The sequence below is a fragment of the Dunckerocampus dactyliophorus genome, chromosome 7 (genome assembly GCF_027744805.1).
Source record: "Dunckerocampus dactyliophorus isolate RoL2022-P2 chromosome 7, RoL_Ddac_1.1, whole genome shotgun sequence".
NCBI classification, from domain to species: domain Eukaryota; kingdom Metazoa; phylum Chordata; class Actinopteri; order Syngnathiformes; family Syngnathidae; genus Dunckerocampus; species Dunckerocampus dactyliophorus.
Window position 1 is genome coordinate 25,434,813 of NC_072825.1, and position 22,725 is coordinate 25,457,537.

At 42.1% G+C, this 22,725-nt stretch overlaps 2 protein-coding genes across 15 annotated transcripts in view; both read right to left on the reverse strand.

Moving 5' to 3' along the window:
- The window catches only part of epb41l4b (erythrocyte membrane protein band 4.1 like 4B), a 43,747-nt gene extending 36,810 nt beyond the window's left edge, over nucleotides 1–6,937 (reverse strand). For 6 of the 10 annotated variants that reach the window (XM_054782279.1, XM_054782282.1, XM_054782278.1 and 3 more), the window contains exon 1: nucleotides 6,237–6,936. In XM_054782279.1, coding sequence (XP_054638254.1) covers nucleotides 6,237–6,503 — 267 coding nt within the window. In that variant the 5' untranslated portion in view covers nucleotides 6,504–6,936. Of the gene's footprint in view, nucleotides 1–6,236 lie in introns of all 10 variants that reach the window. The other 4 variants (XM_054782275.1, XM_054782274.1, XM_054782276.1 and 1 more) reach the window with 2 other exon arrangements.
- Nucleotides 6,938–9,909: 2,972 nt separating this feature from the next.
- ptpn3 (protein tyrosine phosphatase non-receptor type 3) overlaps nucleotides 9,910–22,725 on the reverse strand; it is a 35,950-nt gene continuing 23,134 nt past the window's right edge. For 4 of the 5 annotated variants that reach the window (XM_054781553.1, XM_054781554.1, XM_054781552.1 and 1 more), the window contains 4 exons: nucleotides 21,932–22,060; nucleotides 13,406–13,551; nucleotides 13,192–13,327; nucleotides 9,910–10,490 (listed from right to left, as the gene is read on the reverse strand). In XM_054781553.1, coding sequence (XP_054637528.1) covers nucleotides 10,416–10,490; nucleotides 13,192–13,327; nucleotides 13,406–13,551; nucleotides 21,932–22,060 — 486 coding nt within the window. In that variant the 3' untranslated portion in view covers nucleotides 9,910–10,415. Of the gene's footprint in view, nucleotides 10,491–13,191; nucleotides 13,328–13,405; nucleotides 13,552–13,588; nucleotides 16,064–21,931; nucleotides 22,061–22,725 lie in introns of those variants that run through there. The other variant, XM_054781556.1, reaches the window with a different exon arrangement.

The window sequence follows — 22,725 nt, forward strand, 5'->3', positions numbered from 1 at the left end:
CCCGTTTAGCACTAGTGTGTAAATGTGAATGAATGTTTTGTGGTGGTCCGAGAGCCCATAGGCGCGAACTGGCAGCCAGGTTTCTGTCAGTCTACCCCAGGGCAGCTGTGACTACAGATGTAAATTACCAGCACCAGTGTGTAACTGAGGAGTGAATTAATAATAATAATAGTTATTATTTTTATTAATTGTGTTAACAAAATAAGGGTGTCATAAAAAATTGCTTACACCAACATTGAGACAGAAAACAAAGTATATTACTTTTCAAAAGTAAACATCTTTTGTGAAAGTGTACTCCTGTAAAAAAGAAACTTCATAATATTTATATTCAAGTTGAATGCTTTGATATTTATACACTGGTTGAAAAGAGCCCTGTAAGAAATTCATAGTAAAGTTGATAAAAAGTTCATATGATTAAACAATTTATGGAAAAGTTCAGACATTTAGCGTCCTCATTTAAACCACGCAAACCTTTATGACCCTTCCTTTTAAAATCATCAGAATCGAGAATCGTTAGGAGCCGGAATCGAAACAAGGAATCGCAATCAGAAGGGGAATCATTCAAATTCAAACGATGCCCAACCCTACTGATGATTAGGTTTTAGAGAGAGAGTCGCAAGGTGACTGGTAACAATTTCACAAAGAACTGTGTCTACAAGTTTCGTTTGGGTTTGCTGCAATTTACACAAAGTCAGAATTGTCTCAAATATATCCACTACATCTTTTAGTAAGTGGTGCTGAAGGTTCCACAATGTCTTTTCATTTGAAAGGGTAAGGCCTTGTTAATTTCTTGTAAGTGACCATTATTGACCGCAGCTGATAGTTTCTCGTTGGCAGCATAAAAGAATTTGACAGCACTCGGATCGACCAATATTCAGAACAATGGGAAAGTCCAATCCAATTAGTGAAGATCTAAGAAGGAGAATTGTAGATTGTCTTCTGGAGACATTTCTAAGCAACTGTAGAAACACTTCAAGGAAAACTCAACTTGTTTGGGAGAATTTTGCCCATCATCGTTATGAACACGTCTTCCTCTTTTCTGTGCATTCTAAAGATATAAAAACGGCTAAAAGACGCATCTAAGAATGCATTGTTACACCAATCAAAGTACGTTACTGGTGTATTCACACCTTGCCACTCCACACCGGCTAGCTACTAGCCGGTTAGCGACACTCTTCAACACTCACTTACCCGCAGCGCATCAGCGTCGTGCTCAAAAAGCCTCGGGCCACTCCCAATAGATGATGCTACATATTGGAGCTGGAGTGGTTGTTTTTGAGTTTGGAAGAATTAACGCCAGGTGTAGGCGTTCCTTTCTATGTTGCTATGTGAAATCAATGCGTCTTTAGTTAGGAAGTTCCAGTATTGCTTAACAGGGCCAAAATACAGCAAAATACTGTAAGCATTGCAAGTTATCATGAATGTACCTGTTACTACATGGTTACAGCATGGCTGTAGAGCCATAAAACCTTGGAGGTTTTCGGAGGTGTTTTAGTAGCAGTCTTTGTAGGCGGCATGGGTGTGCCCCATTACATACAGTAATGTCTCTTTTTATATCTTTAGAATGCATAAAAAAGAGAAAGATGTGGGTTCATGTCTCACATACACAATTTAATTCATTGCTATTCAAAAGTTTTAGAACACCCCGATTTTTCCAGTTATATATTGCAATTCAAGTCGTTCATGTCCAATGCATAAATTGAAATGGTACAAATGTAAGTGGTGAAGTGGTAAAAAAAAAAAAGGTAACGTTACCCAAAACTGAAAAATAATGTGTGTTTCAGCATTGTACAAAAAGTCTCAGGGACCACAAAATGGGTCAACAATTGAAAGCTGTGCAAAAATGGAGGTTGATCAAGCCTTGGCAGTTGGTGCAACTAATTCCTACAGGTGTTCCAAGTTCTGGACTACTTAATACCTCCTCTGGCTGCATAAAAACAGTTTTCGGAACACACTGTGGTATAATAGCTATACTATGCCTTGACCAACATTGTACTGGAGAAGGTAATTTTTTGCTACAAAAATGGCAAGAAAAAAGGGAATTAACAATGGAAGAGAGATAGACCATCGTAACACTCCAGAGAAATTGGAGTGTTCTAAAACTTTTGACCGGTATTGTATATAACAGTGGTCCCCAACCTTTTTTGACCCACGGACCGGCTTGTGTTCCCACAAATCTCCCGTGGACTGTGAGGGGGGTGGGGTGGGGTGGGGTGTCTGTGTGTGTGTGTTTGGGAAGGGGTTGGCGTTCGTACATTATAGCGATCTGATTTATCTTATCTCTGGAGTTTTTCCAGAGAGATTATTACATCGCTGTTTATTACATCGCTAGCGTGAATTAACTTGAGACAAATGTGCACATTAGCACTCAATAAGTCATCAAAACTTACCTTTATGCATTCCCACATAGTATCAGCATTTGAGACCAAATATGAGGTGAAAGAAAAATGCTAAAAACACAGTAGAAGTCAATCTGTGCGGCAAGAGAAAGTTAGCACACGCACAATGGACATGCGTCAAGTGAGACGGATGTAACAGAGAGAATCCGGCCACTTTTCAAAATAAAATATCATGGAAATAATTTTTTCTTTCTGTGTGGCCCGGTACCAAATGACCCACGGCCTGGTAGGTTGGGGATCACTGGTATATAAAACCATAAAACCTTGTTGGAGGTTTTGGAGGTGTTTTAGCAGTGGCCTTTGTAGGCGGCAAAGGTATGTCCCATTATGTGCAGTAATGAGCTTTCTCTTTTTATCTGTTTTTATATCTTTAGAATGCACAGAAAAGAGAAAGACATGCGTTCATGTCTCACATAAGTATTGTGAATGATGCGCAAAATTGCAAAAAAAAGTGCAGTTTTCCTTTGAAGCAATTTTACTAGGGCTATAGACATAGACGGGTTGCCAACATAAGCAGGACCATTGAAATACGGAAGTCAAAACCACATGACAAGCACACTTTACATCGTGGCCAAGTCTTGACATGGATCTCATTGCCTGCACGTTTGACAACCGGAACTGAACCAGCTCCACTTTACACAGTAAAGAGCGGGTGGGTGTGCGTACAAATAAAAAAAGATGACAGCCCTGTACTTTGGATCCTGATAACCAGTCCAAACTTCCTGCTGAGTGTGTGAGGAAATCAGAGGCATTAAAGGATTGGGGACATAAGGGAAGGGCAGCGAGAGAGAGTGTGGAAAAAAAAAGCAGAAAGTAGAAACACCCTTGCTCATTCCGCAAGCACGTATTCTGATTGAAGTCATGACCCGGATCCTATTTGTGACCATGAAGCGGCAACAGCGGGACACAAATGACCTAGTCCCACATGGTGAACGGCTAATAAGCTTTTACTGCCTGGGCTGTCACCTGTGTCGGAGCCTCCAGGGAAATATGAAGACATGATCAAACTTGTTGCAACACATCTGTGACTAAGCCGCACCGTTCTGATGAGCCATGTGTCACTTTGCGTTATTTGTTGGCGCCGCGATACCAGCACGCAGAACCTCCGTGCTGCTGTTGTTGCCGCTGCTGGGAGTCCCAGCTGGACACACACACACACACACACACAGTCTCTCTCTCACACACACGGGCCAGAGAAGCATGAGGTGACGCACACACAACCTTCAAAAAACATCTTACAAAAAGCCACTTACGCATGCATACCCACACACTGGCTCATCACCCACTCCACTTGTGTGCGTGCCTGTAAGCGTGTGCGTGTGTGTATGTGTGTGTGACACATCAAATCAGATCAGGGAATCGGGGAATTGAGAAAGGATGGAGGAGGAGGAGGAGAGAGTGTGAGCGAGAAGATTAAGATGGCACAAGGAGGGAAGACAAGGGGAACTCTGAGGGCAAAGCAAGCGAGAAGATGGTTTGGATTCAGGTTGTATGGGTGAATTTCCCTAAAGTCAAAACAGGGAAGTGATGTGGTGAACTGGCAGAGCATAGAGTAGATATAACCACACCTCTTCAGTGCACCTAGGCAGGAAAATACACACCTTGTTTGGCTCTATCAAAGCAATGCTACTAACACTAACACTCAAGTACCACTCATCTCACGGTATGGAGGAACACCAGAGATTTTTTTTATTGTACTGGAAATATATACATGAAATATGCATGAAATAGTTGTACAAATTAGGGGTGTAAAGGTACGCTATAATCACGGTTTGTACGTACCTCGGCTTGAAGGTCACACTTCGGTTCAAGAAAATGCAAAACATGAGCTTTTAAAGCAGTGGTTCTCAACTCATGGGTCGGGACCCAAATGTGGGTCATGGATCCATTCTGGATGCGTCACAGACAGCAAGTCAAAAATTACATTAAAATATGTAATAATATACAATTAATGTTTGAGATGGCTGACGTTTTTTTTTTTACGTAAAATTCAACAATATTTTAGTCATCTTCCTGTGTGGTATATATCCATTGCACGGTTATCAGTGAAATGTGCGATTTTGTGGTCTTATTTAATGCAATTTTGATATTTAATTTTAATTTATGCATTATTTGTATGCATGCAGTAATGTTCTTCCACATCTTCTGGACAAAATGCACTTTGGACATGTAATTATGTGTATGAATGTTTCAGATGATGTTACCGATTTTAAAAAACAAACACATTTGCTTGGTTTGACTCAAATAAAAGTATAAATAAATGCATTAAAAACATACATGAAAGCATAAATAAAAAACAAAAATGACTTCCATCCTTCCATTTGTGTGTAAAAAAGTGTAAAAAATGATTTAAAATTAATAAAAACGACTTAACCAAAAGTGGGTCGTGACTAAATGACCATTGAGACCAGTAGAGAACCCCAGTTTTAAATCACAGCTTTAATTGTTTTTATCAAATTAAACATAAAAAATTAAAACTGCTAGCAGGTAATTCTAGAGTAAATCCAATTCTCAAAAAAAAAAAGACTAGAAAATATATAAAACAGCGAAACCTGCTAAAGTCGGCCCCACTTAGGTTGACAACCACTCTACGTCGACCAAATCATCAAGTCCCAGTCCACTGTGTTCTTCTTATTGCTGTAAAGTGCCAGCTTAAGTCGAAGTCGACATACATGGTCTACCGCTTTTGTCAACATAAGATTTGAGACCCAAAGGGATTATTTCTATGAAAAATGGGTCCGTTTATGTCGACGTGTGTTGTAGTATTGGTGACGTCATCATTATCACTAAGCAGCGTGAAACGACAGCATCAACATAAATAGCCTATTTACACAGCATTAAAACATGCACACAGTGACTTCCTGCTCAGTGCAAAGTAAGCCTGAAAATAAACACATTGCAGTATTAACCTGGATTCTACCACAGCAACTAGCAAAATGCACCCATTACATTTTTTTTTTGCCACAGGAAAAAAGATTTGCACATTTCCACAAGCCCTTTTACGTATTTCACCAAGAAGGTCAAGTGTTCCCAAACAGGACTTTAAAAATGGAAGGACTTTCAAGCTAGCACACTAGCCATGACTCGCGCTAACCAAAGGCTGGACTGCACTGTGTTTACGGAGTAGATGTGTATACTACAGGCAGTTATACTTCCTGTCCCTCACTTAACATGTACCGTAGCAAAAAATTGGATTCCGAATACATGCTAGCACCCTTAGCACCAAATAATAAAAGTTCCATCTTTATTTCCATTTACCCAGTGTAATAGGTAACTTTAACATTTTGTAGTAGCCTTCAAGGAAAACCTTTCCTTTGATACCAAGCTCATACAAGGGGAGAAAGTTTTGTTGTTTTCATATATTTCATTTTCAAGAAACACGGCCTGGGGCTTCACAGGTTAAGCAAAGACTTGCTGTGACTGAACTCAAATTCAATTGTCTTTTGCTGAAATATTCATATTTAACACGCCCTATCACAAGCCAAGTACCTGCAAGTACAAGCCTCATGTTCCAAGCCATACCACAACAAGCCAAGGGAGCAAAAAATGGTGGTACTGTATTGCAAAGGGAAATATTTTGCATTTCTATTTATATTCTATTTCTATTGTATTTTGTAGTTACATGTTATTGTTTGTATGTTTTATACATCTCTGGTGTATTGTCCTTTGTTTTCAACTTTCTGTGCTTAAAGTTGGTGTATGGTATGGTGTGGTACACGCCTATCAATCTACAAAGTGATTTAAAGTTAAACAGATGGAAAGACAGTAAACTAGTTTCCATTAGAAGAACCCGCATCTCACACACACAACCATTACTGGCCCACCGGAGCTACTTACAGGCAAATCCACACTGACATCCGAGCCGTCCAGCAGCAACACCCGGCAGGTGATAGTCGTCTTCGCCGTCCCACCCGCCGGGATATGAACCGCTGCTCCACCGGTGACCACAGCCGGCGCGTGGACTACCTGCTGCTGGTGGGCCATGAGCAGGGGGTTCCCGCCGGCCGCCCCTCCGCCTCCTTTACCGTCCCGCTCGTCCCTCTCTCTCGTCTGAAAGCGGCTTCTTGAGCGGCGGCTGAACGTCCGGCGCAAAAAGCCCATCATCTTTCCTTTCGCTGGAAGCTGGAGAGGGGGGAGGCGTCCCGCCTGCTCCCCGGAGCAAAGAGTGAGTCGGTCGGCAGGCGAAGAGAAGACTTGTGGCGGTTCAGACTGGACGCTGCGACTTGACTCGCATGCTAATGGAAGAAGCCAACCAGTTGATTTCCTCTCCCGGCCGGGTGCACCTGCCTGCCTGCCTGCCTGCCTGCCTGCCGCACTGACACTACAATCCCGCCTTGGACGCTCCGCAGTGGGGACCCCTGAGTCACCCGCTCCGGGGAGGGCGGAGGAAAGTCTTACACGGCATCTGGACCGGTACTGGAACCCCTGCCAGCGGGTCGACAAGCTTTAAAAGCCCCGCATGAGAATGGGAAAGTCGGCTCCGAGCTGAAAGGTAAAAGTCAACCAGCGAAACTGGACAAACAGCCTGATCTGCGCCTGCGTCAAAACACTTCAAACTTCTGTTCCTGCTGACTGCAGGAGGAAACGCGCCCTCTACCGGACACCTGCTGCACACCTGAGAGGACATTGGGGTCAAGGTGTGACAAGAGGGGCTTAAAAACATTTTGAGGTCTTTCCTTATTATTAATACTAACAAATAAATACATCTATTTTAATTTTTTTCACTTCTATTTTTAAAATGTTACGTTTTCACGTTTTTATTATTATTTATTTCTTTAATTCGTAATTATGATACAAGTTTTCATTTTTTTAGGCAGAGGTGTCCAACCAGTCAGCGAGCAGGCCACAGTAAAATACAATAACAAAGTAAAATAAAGACACACCTTTGTTATTGTTTGCATTTTTGTAAACAACTATGTCAAATTAAATGTAAAAGTATACCAATTTTGAAAATAATGTGGGTTTTTTTGTTATTTGTCACCCTGGAGTCAACGCTGACAAGTGCATACATGAAAAGACAAACTATGTTAACAAGTTTTCTTGCCAGTGTGGATAAAGTGGAGACAACTAAGCAACATTCAACAGCATATACTTTTTTTTATACTGTTTTTGTTTCTTCCACGCTAATACACCAAAGCGCCTGTGTTTCTGTTGTATACTGGAAGAAGTTTGTTGTTCTGTCATTTTGGATTAAAGCTAAAAGGAACTATCCAGAACGGGATACACAATGGGATCGAAGACATTGCCATTCCTGTCCAATGACTTGGGTGAGATTGGATTTTTGGGTCTGACCACTGCCAAAGCATGTTGCATTCTTATTTTTTTATTATATCTTTTGAGGTTGTACAGGTGTACCAATTGTAATGTTGTACTGTCTGGTCTGGTCTTCTTACTTGTCCTACACAACAATCTGCCATTGTATCCTTTGAAGTTTTCTATTGTTGTCAAATTGAACATGAAATCGTGCTACAAGCCTGGTTGTGTGTAGTGTAAACACACAACCCATGCAACGGGCTGCTACTGTGCAATATGACGTTATCACAGCCTCTTAATACTTTTTCAAAGCAGCCTGATGTTTCATGATGTGCTTAGTTGAGGAAATGCCAACTTCCGAGGAACTTGACTGGGGGTCAAAGTATAAATATGCAATACAGTTGCCCCTCGCAATATCGCAGTTTATCGCTCCCTCGCTATATCACTTTTTTATTACCATTAATTAATTAATGATTGCGGTTGGTCTTCTATTATTAGTCAAAACATATTGAAATACAAGTGATATGTAGTATTCTGGTCACTAGGCGGCAGTAATGACACAAAACATTGAGACATTACCATAACACTGCATGAAGTCAGCCATGGCATGTCCATTCATTTTTCTATGCCGCTTATCCTCATTAGGGTACGCCGGGGTATGCTGGAGCCTATCCCAGCTGCCTTCGGGCGAGAGGCGGGGTACACCCTGGACTGGTCGCCAGCCAATCACATTCATACCTATGGACCTAGCATGGTTTTGTAAAGTGGGAGGAAACATGCAAACTCCACACAGAGATGCCCAACTGAGATTCGAACCCAGGCCTTCCCCATCAACTGACTGTGTGGCCAACATGCTAATCACTCGGCCACAGCTTGTCGAACATGATAGAGTGAAAAAAGGTTCTTCTCCCATTCATTGTGGAAGTGGCACGTTTTTGGCTTCTTAAGTTTAGAATAAATAAATTCGAAGTTAACTGCTTAGCTCGCTTGCTTGTTAGCTCGCTAACTAACTAGCTAAACTCGTCAGCTAGCGGCCTGTCATTACGCAATACGTACCGGAAACGCAATCAGTTCTACAAATGTGCAGAACGCGTCTACAACCAGTCGGCCTACGTTTTGTTAGTCACATGTTGGGCATGCGTAATCTACGCCCTCCGTCCATTATTTTACGGCAGCAATATACATCCTCCCCACTCCCAAAAACATTACTAAGATGTGAGAAATTACAACATAATCAATGTTTTTTTTCGTATATCATATGAACGGTGCAAATGGATAATTTATAATCCCTCTTTCCTTGGTTCCATAAATTATTTTAAGTTTTTTTTCACCACTGAAAAAATACAGACAAAAGCATTTGCTGGCAAGATATGTTTAGATGAATCAATCATTGCACTCTGCTTATGGTTGTTTACGCTGAAATATCACTGCATTTTATGTGTTTTATTCTATTTATTTATGTATGTTACACGTAACAGGATATGATGTTTTCGTCTGCGGTACGTGCATTGCGTAAGATTTTATGTAGCTCAGTCTTGGTGAATAAGGACGATAGAAACATCCACATGCGAACGAAGTCTTTTAATAAGACTCCCTAATAAATAACCCCCAATATATTACATATATTAAGTATGGTTATTGTCCATTTATGTTCATACAGTTAAAAAATAACTACATAGATGTCACGTCCTAAAAATTTGCTAAAGGAGGAAGTGACGTCGGTCTCGAACATGCGCAGAACCGATCGCGTTCCTGGGACAGATTAGCATAACGTGTTGTTAACCAAGAAAAATAGGAATGTAAAGGTTACTATATGTGTGTTATGTCTACAGGGCTCTAATAATGTTTAAAAAATATATTTAGAAAGTCATAAATACTTTTTATATGCTTTAACTACAAAAACAGTCCATTTATTAACATTGAGTCTTATAGACAGTAAATTCATTTATCGCAATCGGGTCTGGAAACAATTAACCGCTATCAACAAGGGACGACTGTACTCCTCCCTTCAGTATGTAGTAAGGGCATTAGACTGATTGTGGATCACCACAATGTATCCCAGTGGGCATATACAGTGGAAGCCGCTTACGTCGATGCCCCTTGGACTGGCTGACTGATGCTGGCATAACCAAAACTAGTCATTGCTTGCAGGTTTACTTGTGGCATTCACCAGAAACATAAGGATCATTTTGAACCTGTTGACATCATTTTCCTCCACGTCTAAAATCTAAAATCAGACAAAGGTGTACAACACAGTGTTTTTTTTTTATTATGAGAATAATTTATGTGAAAAGTGGGTGCTGCTCCACAGGCGGTCAGCAACACCACAGTACCCCACACAGTATCTTCTGTAGTGATCTCAAGCCAGGCTCTTCTGCTAAAACTCACATTTAATTTATACATTATATTAGAACTATCCCACTGCCCTCTTCCATCTCTTGCCTGACAAACTTTGAACAAGTTCACCTCAGAGTTTAGCAGCATCCATCTTGTATTTTTGTCTCCTGTACTGTACAAGCTTATTGCAGAATCTAATAAGGCAGACGAGTGTAAAGATTCAAAGTGTCCTATTTGATCTTGGCTACATAGCTCACATCCAGCTGTGCTTTGGACGATACATAATTCTCATCCAGACTGCGCAAGCGGCCCCGCAGGCCCGACAGAGGTTAATCTCTTGTGGTGCTTGTCAGCCCTCTCAGTGGGAGTCACTTGAGTGGAAATTATGAGGCTCAATTTCCTCTGGTGCTGTTTCTGATTTTGGCTCTATGAGGCCGGAGATCCCCCTTGCTTCTCTTTGTAGACTCGCAGGACAGCCTCACAAACAAACTGGTACTGACACTGGAACAGACGAAAAGAAATGTAAGGTACAGGAAAACACATTTTCCACGGTTCTAGTAAAACAATGCATTTTAGCTGTAGTTTCCTTCAGTGTTATTTATTTTTAAAGGTCCTCTATTATGCAAAATAGCCTTTTTAAATGATACAGTATTATAATAGTACTGTTTGTCCCTAGAGCCTGTTTATGACCACAACACTTTTTGAGAGACAAGGTCGCTTTTGAAGTTCTGCATTTTCATGACATCCTTAAAAAAAACACCCATGATACCACCTCTGACCTGCCTTTAGCTAGAGAAGCCCTCCTCGTGTACACCCCAATCACTTCACAGAGAATAAAAAACCCTATAAAAAACAGGCGTCAAACAGACATAATTCCTCCAGCGCGTCCTAGGTGAGCCCTGGGGCGTGCTCCTGGCTGGGCAGGCCTGGAAAATCTCTCACCAGGGAGATGTCCAGGAGGCATCCAGACTAGATGCCCGAGCCACCGCAACTGCCTCCTCTTGATGTTAAGAAGCAGCGGCTCTACTCTGAGCCCCTCACGAATGACCGAGCTCCTCACCCTATCTCCTAGGATGAGTCCAGCCACCCTATGGAGGAAACTAATTTTGCCCGCTTGTATCCGTGATCTCATTCTTTCGGTCACGACCCAAAGTTCATGACCATAGGTGAGGGTGGGAACATAGATTGACCAATAAATTGAGAGCTTTGCCCTCCAGTTCAGCTCTCTCTTCACCACAACCATCCAGTAAAGAGACCGCATTGCTGCAGGCTCTACGCCGATCCGCCTGTCAACCTCACGCTCCAACCTCCCATCACTTGCGAACAAGACCCCGTGATATTTGAGCTCCCCCACCTGGGAGTCAGGTCTGCCCCCCAGTTTATATGTAAAAAAAAAAGGATATACTTGGAGACACACAGTCTGTCAGAGACAGGCGTGGACACACACAGCTCACTACCGATACACATGCTCCCATTAAGGGCTTCCTAAAAGCACTTTTAAACTGTCTAAATTCCAGCATCAAGACGAGATTTTGAACAACACACTTCCAATATGGAATAATATGGATAATTTTCAGAGGTGGGACCTCTGAAGATTATTTACATTTGTTGGAAAATACTATATTATGGGACATTTAAGCAACAGTGGTCAATTGAAATCAATAGCAATTAAGGTGAAAGGTACTGCAAACTAACATGACTAAAATCCAGTGAATAAGAAAACACATGGTAGAATCTATTCATGTTAAAACATTCATTCTTCAGAAGTGGATTTGATAAGAGCTCAGCAGGGATCACATCAATGGAAGAATCACACATGACAGGAAGGAAGAAGTGAGAGAGCGTGGAGCTGTGTAGCGTGCAGAAGGTTACGCATTGTAGGGAAATTTTAACACACGCACGCGCGTGCACACACATGCACACACACATAGTTCAGTTCCAAATGTGAAAATTTAAATTGTTCATAGTGTTATATTTGTAAATAAATTGTAATTTTGATGTAAAACAACCCCTTTTTAAATAATAATTTTTAAGTGAAGTCGAAGTGAAAGTTATGCTTGAAATGTATCCTTTCACAAAAAGCTGGTTTTCTCCCTTTTCTAGTCCTATACTGTATTTTTCCTGAAACTTACCTATGTTCTACTGCTGATAAAAAACGGAAAAAGGTAGAAACACAATATTCTGTGTGCCTTGAAAGATCAGTCAAAATGATCTAAAATGGCCGGTACTGGAGGGGTTGTCTTTTGAAAAATAGCTGGGATTGAGTGAGTTAATATTGAACTCAAACACTCAACATAAGACGTTTCCAGGCTGGTCCAAAAACATGATAAACCAATAGATTAGGTGATTGTGGCAATAACCAAGATACTATTCTCCTTAATAAAAGCCAATGTACCATTACAATAATTAAGATGCTTATCTTGAGGTAATTAAATACACTGAAGACTGAACTGATGTCTAATTCAATGTCTTTATCCGCCTCATACTGAGAGTCTTTTTCTTTTCTTTTCATTGTGTATGTTTTCCATGACAACAGCGATGGAAAGTTTTACGTTTTTTTTTGGAGCATTCATTTGCATACTGTATAAACATCAACAAGAAGAAGCTCGGGGGAGCGGATCACCTTTCACAAGTAAGGGTGATAATGGTAGCAGCAGTACACTAAAAGCTGCTTTCCGACGAACGTACTACCTCTCATCTCAAGTTACTCGTCCCTTGACAACTGTTTTTAATGCTTTAATATTAAGAACTTATTTTTACAATTCTTTTACAGTTAAGGGTTGAAATGTAACTGAACATGTTGCCTGTACAGTCAGATAAAGGTTTTTTGATGCTAACTGGTACAAATTTACAGTGACCCAAATATAAGACAAGGATGAATATAAGACAGCCCCTTTTTTAAGACAAAATCAAATTGTTTTCAACATCACTAAATGAACTGATGTAAATATTCTAAAAATATCATATTTCATAGCTTCTGGACAGTTGTTTGATGACTCTTGATGACGCATCATTGAGCACCATTATCTTAAATTACATCATTAGTATAATCTGTAAAGCAAAAATACTGTATAGGAGGACTCATATTTGCGATTTATATTCAGGTAAATACAGCAATTCTATTTTCGTTATTTCCTATGAGAAGAATTGTTTCCAACTATAAACAAATGGCCTCATGGTCCTGTGTTTGCTCCTTAAGTACCGTGGTCTGAACCATCATGGCTCGCTGATCTCTCAGTGTTTTGACAATGTCCAGCGGGAACACCGGCATCCCCCTATCCAACAGCGTCAGAGCCGTCTCCATGGTGATCAAAACACCTGTCCGTCCGATCCCGGCGCTGGAAAAGCAGAGAAGATTTCAACATGAATGAACAGCGCTGGGTTCGCAGCGGAGATTCAATTAGTACGTGTGTTACCTGCAGTGCACCATGAGAGGCTCTTCAGCTTGTCTCCTCTCCCTGACCGAGCTGACGAACAGCAAGAAGTCGGAAGGGTCGTCGGGTACACCGTGGTCGGGCCACGCCACGTACTGCAGGTGTGTGACTGCACGCTCCTCACCCCGCTGACCGGGCACACAAAAAAAGAAGATAATTTGAGTATATGTAATGATCCTACAACCTATGCTACATAATTAAACAAGAGGGGGCACTGTGTAGAGCAGCACCACATACAAATGTTGTATTCATGACCGCTATTCATGAACTGAAGTTGTACTCTGGAGAAGACCAGTATTTTCATGGAATTCCCGATGGATTTGTCTCAGATAGAGTGTGCTGACAGTGTTATCTATAATTAGTGCTGTCAAAAAATGGAGAGATTAATTTATTATAATGTACAATTAATTTATGTAATCAATCTCTTTTTAATGTCACCTAAGAATTGCTGAAAAAAGCCCTCACACTGTGGTATTTTCATTTTAATTCATTACATTATTGTGGAAGATCAAAAGATCTGTTTATAGCAAAAAAGTGGCTTTATAAAGTAATTTATTGTTTTTAGCAGACTTGAACAGATGCAGTATTATAGTACATTTTCATTTCCGCTGTATTTCAGACTAACCTTTAGTTTTGGCAAGAACATTCGTCATCCTGTCGGTCGCAGTCACACGGACTGTTCTCCTCGAGTTTAGTTCGGCGAAGAGCTTTTCTGTGGCTTGCTAAATTGCTAATGTCTTCACTGCTAACGTTAGCTGTGGCTATAATGGCAACTGGGTGCTTTGCGTGGATGTGTAAGGCTAAACTTGAGCTGCTTCGGTGGTAACTCCCTATTACAGCCGGCATATCACTCTACCTTTATCAATGGTGCCGTCGGAGGGTCTTTGGAATGGAAATTTCCCATTCATTGGACCGACAACTCTCACATGCTCCTCCATTTTCACATCTCCTCTACGCAACTCACGGATCCTCACCTTGCCCTCCCAACTACAATGGGAGCCTATCAGCTGACGCTAAACACGCCTGAACCCAATGACAGCCAATCAATGTCCACTTCAGGGTATGACTGACCATTGTTTTCCACTCCAACAACTCAAGCACAAGCAGCCCAATGCATAAAAACAAATTTTATAAAAAGGAAACTTGCATAAACAAACAGTAAATATTTTAAATTAGATTAACTTACTAAAAAATAACACACTAATTATGATGGCAATTAATTCATCAATCACAATTAATCTTAATTAATTAATTAATTTAACACCCCTATCTATAATACAGTATACCCTGTATGTATCTATCCATTCTACACTGTAATTTTTATGCCAGTTTTACTCCTCCTATTCTTTTATTACTCAAAATAAGGTACTGTTTCGCATATATCCTGTACATCTACCTCTAGTTCCACACAATGTTTCTGTCAACTTTTATTCCTTTTATTTATAATTTTTGATTTTATTTACTTATTTTTCTATTTTGCTTTTTGTTTTCACGTAAAATTTCTATTTATTTATTTGTTACTGAACAAGCTATTTAAGTACATTCCTGATCAACATTTTCAGACCACTTGCAAGAATTTACATTGTGAGCTGTTGGATCTTTTAAGTAGAGCTTCAAAATGCAAAAAGAAGAAATGGAAGTGAAACAAAAAAAGTTTGAGGATGCAATTTATTGCAAACAACCATAAAAGTGAATTAGGCTGTTTGTCAGCTGATCAAAAGTTTAAGACCACAACCATTAAAAGCCAAAATGTGGATTCAATGTCATTTTGGTCAGTACACACTTGCATGGAAACAGGAGTACAGAACATTCAGAGATTCTCTATTTGTTTAAAAAAATACATGTAATTATTCTAAATTGAAATAACAAATTAAAGAAATAATGCATTTGTCCCCAAGACATATCAAAGCTACTGAAATATTGTTGAATGTTTTTTGGCGTTAGAATTGCAAAATGATGCATATCCAGATTATAATTCTAAAATGAATCCTTTGGAATATATCAAAACTACACACCAAATATACGTACTTAAAATTCACAACTTTGTGAGTAACAAACAAAAATGGTCCCTTTTCACGCAGAGATCCCATGAATTTCAGTCAATCCGGCATTTATCCACTGGTGCGTTTTTATACAGAACCCAGCATAAACCCTCAACTGCTTTCACACGACGTTAGCACCACCAACGTCTAATGTGAGATATAAAATACTTGTTCAACAGCAACAATTGCTTTCAACATATCAGGGCAGAAAAAGAAGGCAGCGCAAAACACCCTTACACACAGATCTGCGTCCTGCCTCTGTTACGTCTCTGATATAACCTTCAAAAGGGGAAAAATTGCAGGCTCAACTGCATCTCCCCCCCATTCCATGTCGGTGCAGTTTATATAGAACAGCGGCACGGAAGAAAAATGCAGGAAAACGCTGCATTTACAGGCAGTCTGAGAGGAACTCCAAATGATACTGTAACTTCGTCGAGCTTCAGAGACATGAATCATCCAGACAAGACTTGCGTGACAAAACAAGAAGCAGGAGGGTGCTTTGGAAAAACAAGAGCAACGGCACACGTGACCCTGAGGTGACATCAGGAAGTGCCGGATGACGACACCGCGACAGGATGAAGGCAGAAAAACAGGTGGACTGGAGAGGAGGACAGAAGAGCTGAGTTGAGTGTTTTTGAATGAGGGGGGTGGTGTGGCCTGTGACTTCATGCAGGGATTAAGCAGTACCGCCAGGGGAACAGATGGGATCACACACACACACACACACACACACACACACACACACACACACGAGTATTTGTGCATGCATGTGCGCGCATTCATACTGCATGCCTGGCTGAGCTTTGTGGTGATACACTGAGGGCCTTAATGTGGAAAGTCTGATCAGATTACATAGTTGTGAAGAGTGTGTACCATGTAAACACACCTGTGTGTTTTCTCCTGTACATCAATAAGCTTGCTGTGTACACACGCAGCACAGCAGCCAACCCAACGCGGAAATGAGCACACATTGGCTGCTGGTATCGTCCCGTGGTGAGCTCTGCCATGGGACATATGTCACCAACATGGTAGCAAACTACAGCCGTCGTGTTGACAGTCATAATTCGCTCACGTGGCTATGAAAGATGCTGGACGGACCGCAATCAGGTGAATACCCCTCCCCCGTTTCTGAGCATTAATAGAAAATGCACTGTGGCCTTGTGGTGTTTCATTTAACATGGATCACCGCCTGTACATCTCACTGTTTTATTGTTTATTTGAGTTTTATTCGACCCATTTCAAACATACGACTATCCAAGGGGAGAAACCAAGCATCTTTTACTTTTTTGGGATTGCTTGGTCGGTGTGCAATAAATCTATGTGTTAGACCCAAAAGTTCATCTGAAGTTTAATTCATCCGCCAACACCCCAGCCTGTAACCATGGCAACGTTATAAAGAGCACAGCTGTTTGAGATGTAGACATGCAGCAAGCACTGCTGACTGCAAAGGCACTTAAAGCTCTTGAAGGTGACTAGCAATAAGAATGGACTTGCAGTTGATTAACGGATGAGGGGAAAAAGTGGGCAAAAAGGTTACTGGCAACTGATTCTTTGCTATTATAAACTAGCAACCAAGAAGGAAAAGAACCAAAAATGTGAGGAATCGTTTTTTCCATACACACAGTATGTACTAAAGGAGTGGTTCCCAAACTTTTCACAGTCAGACATTTGCCTTGAACCCATGTACACCCTACTGCTGCACACTTAAAAAAACATTTTTAATTTTCATTAAATTGAAATATTAACCATGATTAATTGGTTAATTAATTTTATAGTAAGTAATTATGGTTCAAAAATTTGTATTTTGCATGGCATTTTACATGAGCACTGATAAATAGATAAGATGTGAATTTCTATTAGAGATGAATAAAGTTTCCGGAACCAAACTCTTCAAGAGCGGCTGGAACTTGTTCTACTCTGGAGTAGCTGCAGGGGAGAGGCGGCGAGCTGGTGTGGGCTTATTAATAGTCCCCCGGCTCCGTGCCTGTGTTGGAGTCATCCCCGATTAGCGAGAGGGTCATTTCCCTATGCCTTTGGGTTGGGGAAAGGGTCCTGACTATTGTTTGTGCGTACATGCTGAACGGCAGTTCAGAGCACCCAGCCTTCTTGGACTCCATCAGAGGGGTGCTCCAACTGGTGATTCCGTCATTTTGCTGGGAGACTTCAACTCCCATGTGGGCAATGACAGTGTGAACTGGAGGGGCATGATTGGGAGGAACGGCCTCCCCGCTCTGAACCCTTGCGGTGTGATGTTGTTGGACTGCTGTGCGAACCTCAGTTTGTCCATCACAAACACCATGTTCGAACATAAGGATGTCCACAAGTGCACATGGCACCAGGACACGCTAGGCCGCAGGTCTGTGATCGACTTTGTAGTCGTATCATCAGACCTGCGTCCGCATGTCCTGGGCACGCGGGTAAAGAGAGGGGCTGAGCTGTCAACTGATCACCACCTGGTGATGAGTTGGATTAGCTGGGAACATTTGGCAGAGTCTCCTGTTCGTCGAGTCTTCAACTCTCTCCTCTGGCAGAGCTTCTCCTGCATCCCGGGGGAGGACGAGGATATTGAGTCCGAATGGGCTCTATTTCGTGCCTCCGTTGCGAAGCAGCCGATCGGATCTGCGGCCGCAAGGTGGTCGGTGCCAGTCGTGGAAGCAAGCCCCGAACCCGATAGTGGAGACCAGAGGTTAGGGCTGCCGTCAAGCTGAAGAAGGAGTCCTATCGAGCATTGATGGCTTGTGGGACTCCTGAATCAGCTGATAGGTACCGGCAGGCCAAGCGGCACGCGGCTTCGGCGGTGGTTGAGGCCAAAACCCGGGTGTGGAGTTCGTTGAGGCCATGGAGCATGACTTTCGGTCGGCCTCAAAGAGGTTCTGGCAAACCGTCTGGCGCCTCAGAAAGGGGAAGCGGTGCCCGGTCCACACTATTTACAGTGGGGACGGGGGCCTGTTGACCTCAACTGAGGATATAGTCGGACGGTGGAAGAAATACTTTGAGGCCCTTCTCAATCTCACTGACATACCTTCCATAGAGGAAGCAGAGTCTGAGGACACAAATGCGGACAATTCCATCACTGTGTCTGAGGTATCTAGGGTAGTCAAAACGCTCCCCAGTGGCAAAGCTCCGGGAGTGGACGAGTTTCACCCTGAATTCCTCAAGGCTCTGGATGTTGAGGGACTGTCTTGGCTGACACGTCTCTTCAACATTGCATGGAAGTCGGGAACGGTACCTCTGGAATTGGCAGACCGGGGTGGTGGTCCCCATTTTCAAGAAGGGTCACCGGAGGGTGTGTTCCAACTATAGGGGATCACACTCCCCGCCTCCCTGGCAAAGTCTATTCCAGGGTGCTGGAGAGAAGGGTAGGACCATTAGTCGAACCTCGGCTACAGAAGGGGCAATGTGGCTTTTGTCCTGGTCGTGCAACACTGGACGAGCTCTACACCCTTGCAAGGGAACTGGAAGGTACTTGGGAGTTTGCCCAACCGGTCTACATGTGCTTTATGGACTAGTAAAAGGCATTCAACTGTGTCACTAGCGGTGTCCTGTGGGGGGTGCTCCGGGAGTAGCGGATTGGTGGCGTGCCACTACGTGCCATTCAGTCCTTGTACAAATGAAGCAGGAGCCGGGTTCGCATTGCCAGCAGTAAGTCAAGCCTGTTTTCAGTGAACGTTGGCCTCCGCCAAGACTGCCCTTTGTCACCGATTCTGTTCATAATTTTCATGGACAGAATTTCTAGGCGCAGCCAAGGTGTTGAGGGAGTCCAGTTCAGTGGCCTCAGGATCTCGTCTCTGCTATTTGCAGACGATGTGGTCCTGATGTGACCTGCAGCATTTACTGGGACGGTTTGCATCTGAGTGTGAAGCTTCTGGGATGAGACTCAGCACCTCCAAATGTGAGGCCATGGTTCTCAGTGGGAAAAGGGTGGATTACTCCCGCCGTATTGGGAATGAGGTCCCGCCCCAGGTGGAGGAGTTCAAGTATCTCGGGGTCTTGTTCACGAGGTTGGAGCCTGAGGTCGATAGGTGGATTGGCGCAGCGTCTGCAGTAATGCGGTGACTGTACTGGATTGTCGTGGTGAAGAGAAAGCTGAGCCGGAAGGCAAAGCTCTCAATTTACCGATCGATCTATACTCCCACCGTCACCTATGGTCATGAGCTTTGGGTCGTGAACGAAAGAACGAGATTGCGGATACATGCAGCTAAAATTAGTTTCCTCCATAGGGTACCTGGACTCAACCTAAGAGATCGGGTGAGGAGCTCGGTCATCTGGGAGGAGCTCAGAGTAGAGCCGCTGCTCTTCACATCGAGAGGAGCCAGTTGCCGTGGCTCGGGCATCTCGTCCGTATGCCTCTCAGACATCTCCCTGGTGAGGTGTTCCGGGCATGCCCAGTCAGGAGAATGCCCCGGGGCAGACCCAGGACACGCTGGAGGGATTATGTCTCACAGCAGGCCTGGGAACGCCTTGGTGTCGTCCCGGTGGAGCTGGAGGAGGTGGCCGAGGACCGGGAAGTCTGGGCTTCCCTACTGAGACTGCTGGCCCGCGACCCAGACTCGGATAAGCGGAGGAAAATGGATGGATGGCTGGATGGATAATGCAGTATCCAAAGTACAAAAACACATACAACCAGCAATAAAGCTTCATTTTCGGGGGAAACCCCACTCTCTTTCATTGTGGCATGCACATACATGTTTTTCAGTGCGGGGACTGGAACACCAATATAAATTAAACCTTCAAGATTAAGCACTCTTAATACACAACATAATCAGAAAAACTTACTCACTTATTCGTATAAACATGAAACCCATAAGAGGTGAAAATGGAGGTAAATGTGGATTGTTGTGGAAGTATTGTGGGACCGCTGAAACTTGTTTAACATTGTTGAAAAATAATATAATATTGGACCTTTGATACGGTGGAACCTCGGTTAAATTGTTAACACAAAACACATTTTTATACTTTTATAATTATTAATTATTATAATTACGTGCACAAACAATTGTAAATGCTTATAAACGCCGAATGAAAGGGCTATAATAACATTTAAGGTTACTTTTACCTTTATCGAAAACTACTGTTCCCAAAGACACGATGTGGCAGCAAGACACCACACAGACACCATCTTCCTGTTATTTCTTGAATTCAATAGTGTTTCTCACCTTCTTTATCAAAATACCGGCATTTGCAACTTTCTTTGGCTCAATTTTGGGTTACAGTATTGAGGTGAGAAACACTACTGAATTAAAAAAAACCAACTCATGTCAAAACAGGAAGGTGGTGGTGGTTGATCTTGCTGCCACATCGTTTTTGGGGACACTCACATCAAGAATCCCTTCAATCTTTAATGAAGGTAAAAGTAACCTTCAATGTTCATTTATCCGTTTCATTCATCATTTACATGTATTTATTAGTGATCTCCTGATAATCAGCCTTTATAAAAAATCTGGTGACCGATAACAGACCAATTTAAAAGTGGGTTATTTTAGCTCTGATGCAGCCAAGCCTCTCTGGCTGCACCACGAGAAGTTTGCAAAAAAACTCTGAAACTCCTCTCTTATTGAGCGTGAATGGAAGCTAGTTCGGTTAGCTTAGTTAGCAGAGCATGCGAGTGCGGCTGTGTGTGCGGCTGTATGACTGTGTTTACAGCGTGTAGTGTGTGTTTTACGATGCCCGCTGACGTCATGTTTCACTCAAGTTCTGAGTGAAATAAGGACGGGAGGCATTTTTATTCTTGAACCCAGCTGCCTTAACCGTCAAGACAAATTCTTAAGACACACAGCACACTTCCAGCTTTCAAAATAAGAGCGCCATTCACCACATACTGTCTTAATTGTGTAAACTAAATAATCTTATCTTACAAACTAGAATTGCATCGGTGACTATGTCTTCCTTAACCACAAGCACAAACACTATTGCACTATTTTTTCACCTATAGTAATATGGAAACCATAATAGTTTGTTCTACATTTTTTTAAATTTCCAACCATATATTTAATTATATCAAACTTTTTAAACCTAATATGAAACATTTTTGTCTCCAATATTTTTTTCACATTTACGGCAAATTAGTATCTCGGCGTCCTTGACTACATAAAATTGGTATCATAACGGCCCTGACAAAAACATGTTGGTCAATCTGTAGTAATTATATGCATTTCAAATTGCTTTCTGCATGTCAAACTATAACTATAAAACTCTAAAAACATGTTTTGTGTTAAAATGTTGCCTTTCTGGAAGGGATTAATTGTATTTATATTATTTCTAATGGGAAAATTGGTTTGGTTAACGTCCATTTCAGTTAGAGTCAGACCTTCTGAAACGTATTAATGGCACTAAGAGGTTCCACTGTAAATTAAGAGTCATGGCCCAATACATATGTCCATATTGTGTAGTAAAACACCACACACTGGTGCTGAAAATGGTGATTTAAGCAGTCATTATAAAGTGAAAAGGCCTGCTAGTGCTGTACCTGAGTGTGCGTGAGGGTGAACTGCCGCGTCACGTACGCCAGGTTACACTCCTCAGAGTGACACTTCACCCGCATGTGGCCGTAATCCTTCACTTCAGGCGGATGCGGCCAGTACTGGTGGCACTTGGTCTGGAAAAAGCAGCACAGCAAAGCAATAAGCATACAATAATGTTACCTTAGGTATGAGTCATTAGACAGGATACAATTTCCTTGCTCTTGAAATGAAACTGGTGTACATTTGCAGACAAGGGAGGAGAGGGGATTCATCAGAAGCAGGATGTGAAGTGATTGTCAATGTACGTGCGCGTGTGTGTGTGTTTGTGTGAGAGCGCGTCTCAAGAAAGGAAAATGTCACGGCACTTGACGAAGATCAGAAAAACAATCAATTAATGGGAGCTTTGGGTTACCAAGCAACAGGCAAGCTGTGACAAAGAGGGTTCGCTCATAGAGGAAAACCTTGATCACCACGCTTCTCCATACAGTTGCATGAATACTGTGAACACCGGTATGAAATACATAATTCGTGCCTTTTACCAGAAATAGAAAATGTTTTCAAGTGCCAAGGCTGAAAACTAAATCATAAAACAAAGCACTGCCATTTTGCATTCAGTTTAATTTTGTTTAGCTATGTTCTGGTCATTCCATTTGCCTTAGCCAACTATGAGCCAGCACTGCTTTACACAATGATGCTCCCAATACCCCCACTCCCCCTGATGATTACATTATATGTCTGTGAATGGATAAATGGTTGCATGATACAACAAACAAACACAGGAAAGCACACGATGTAACTG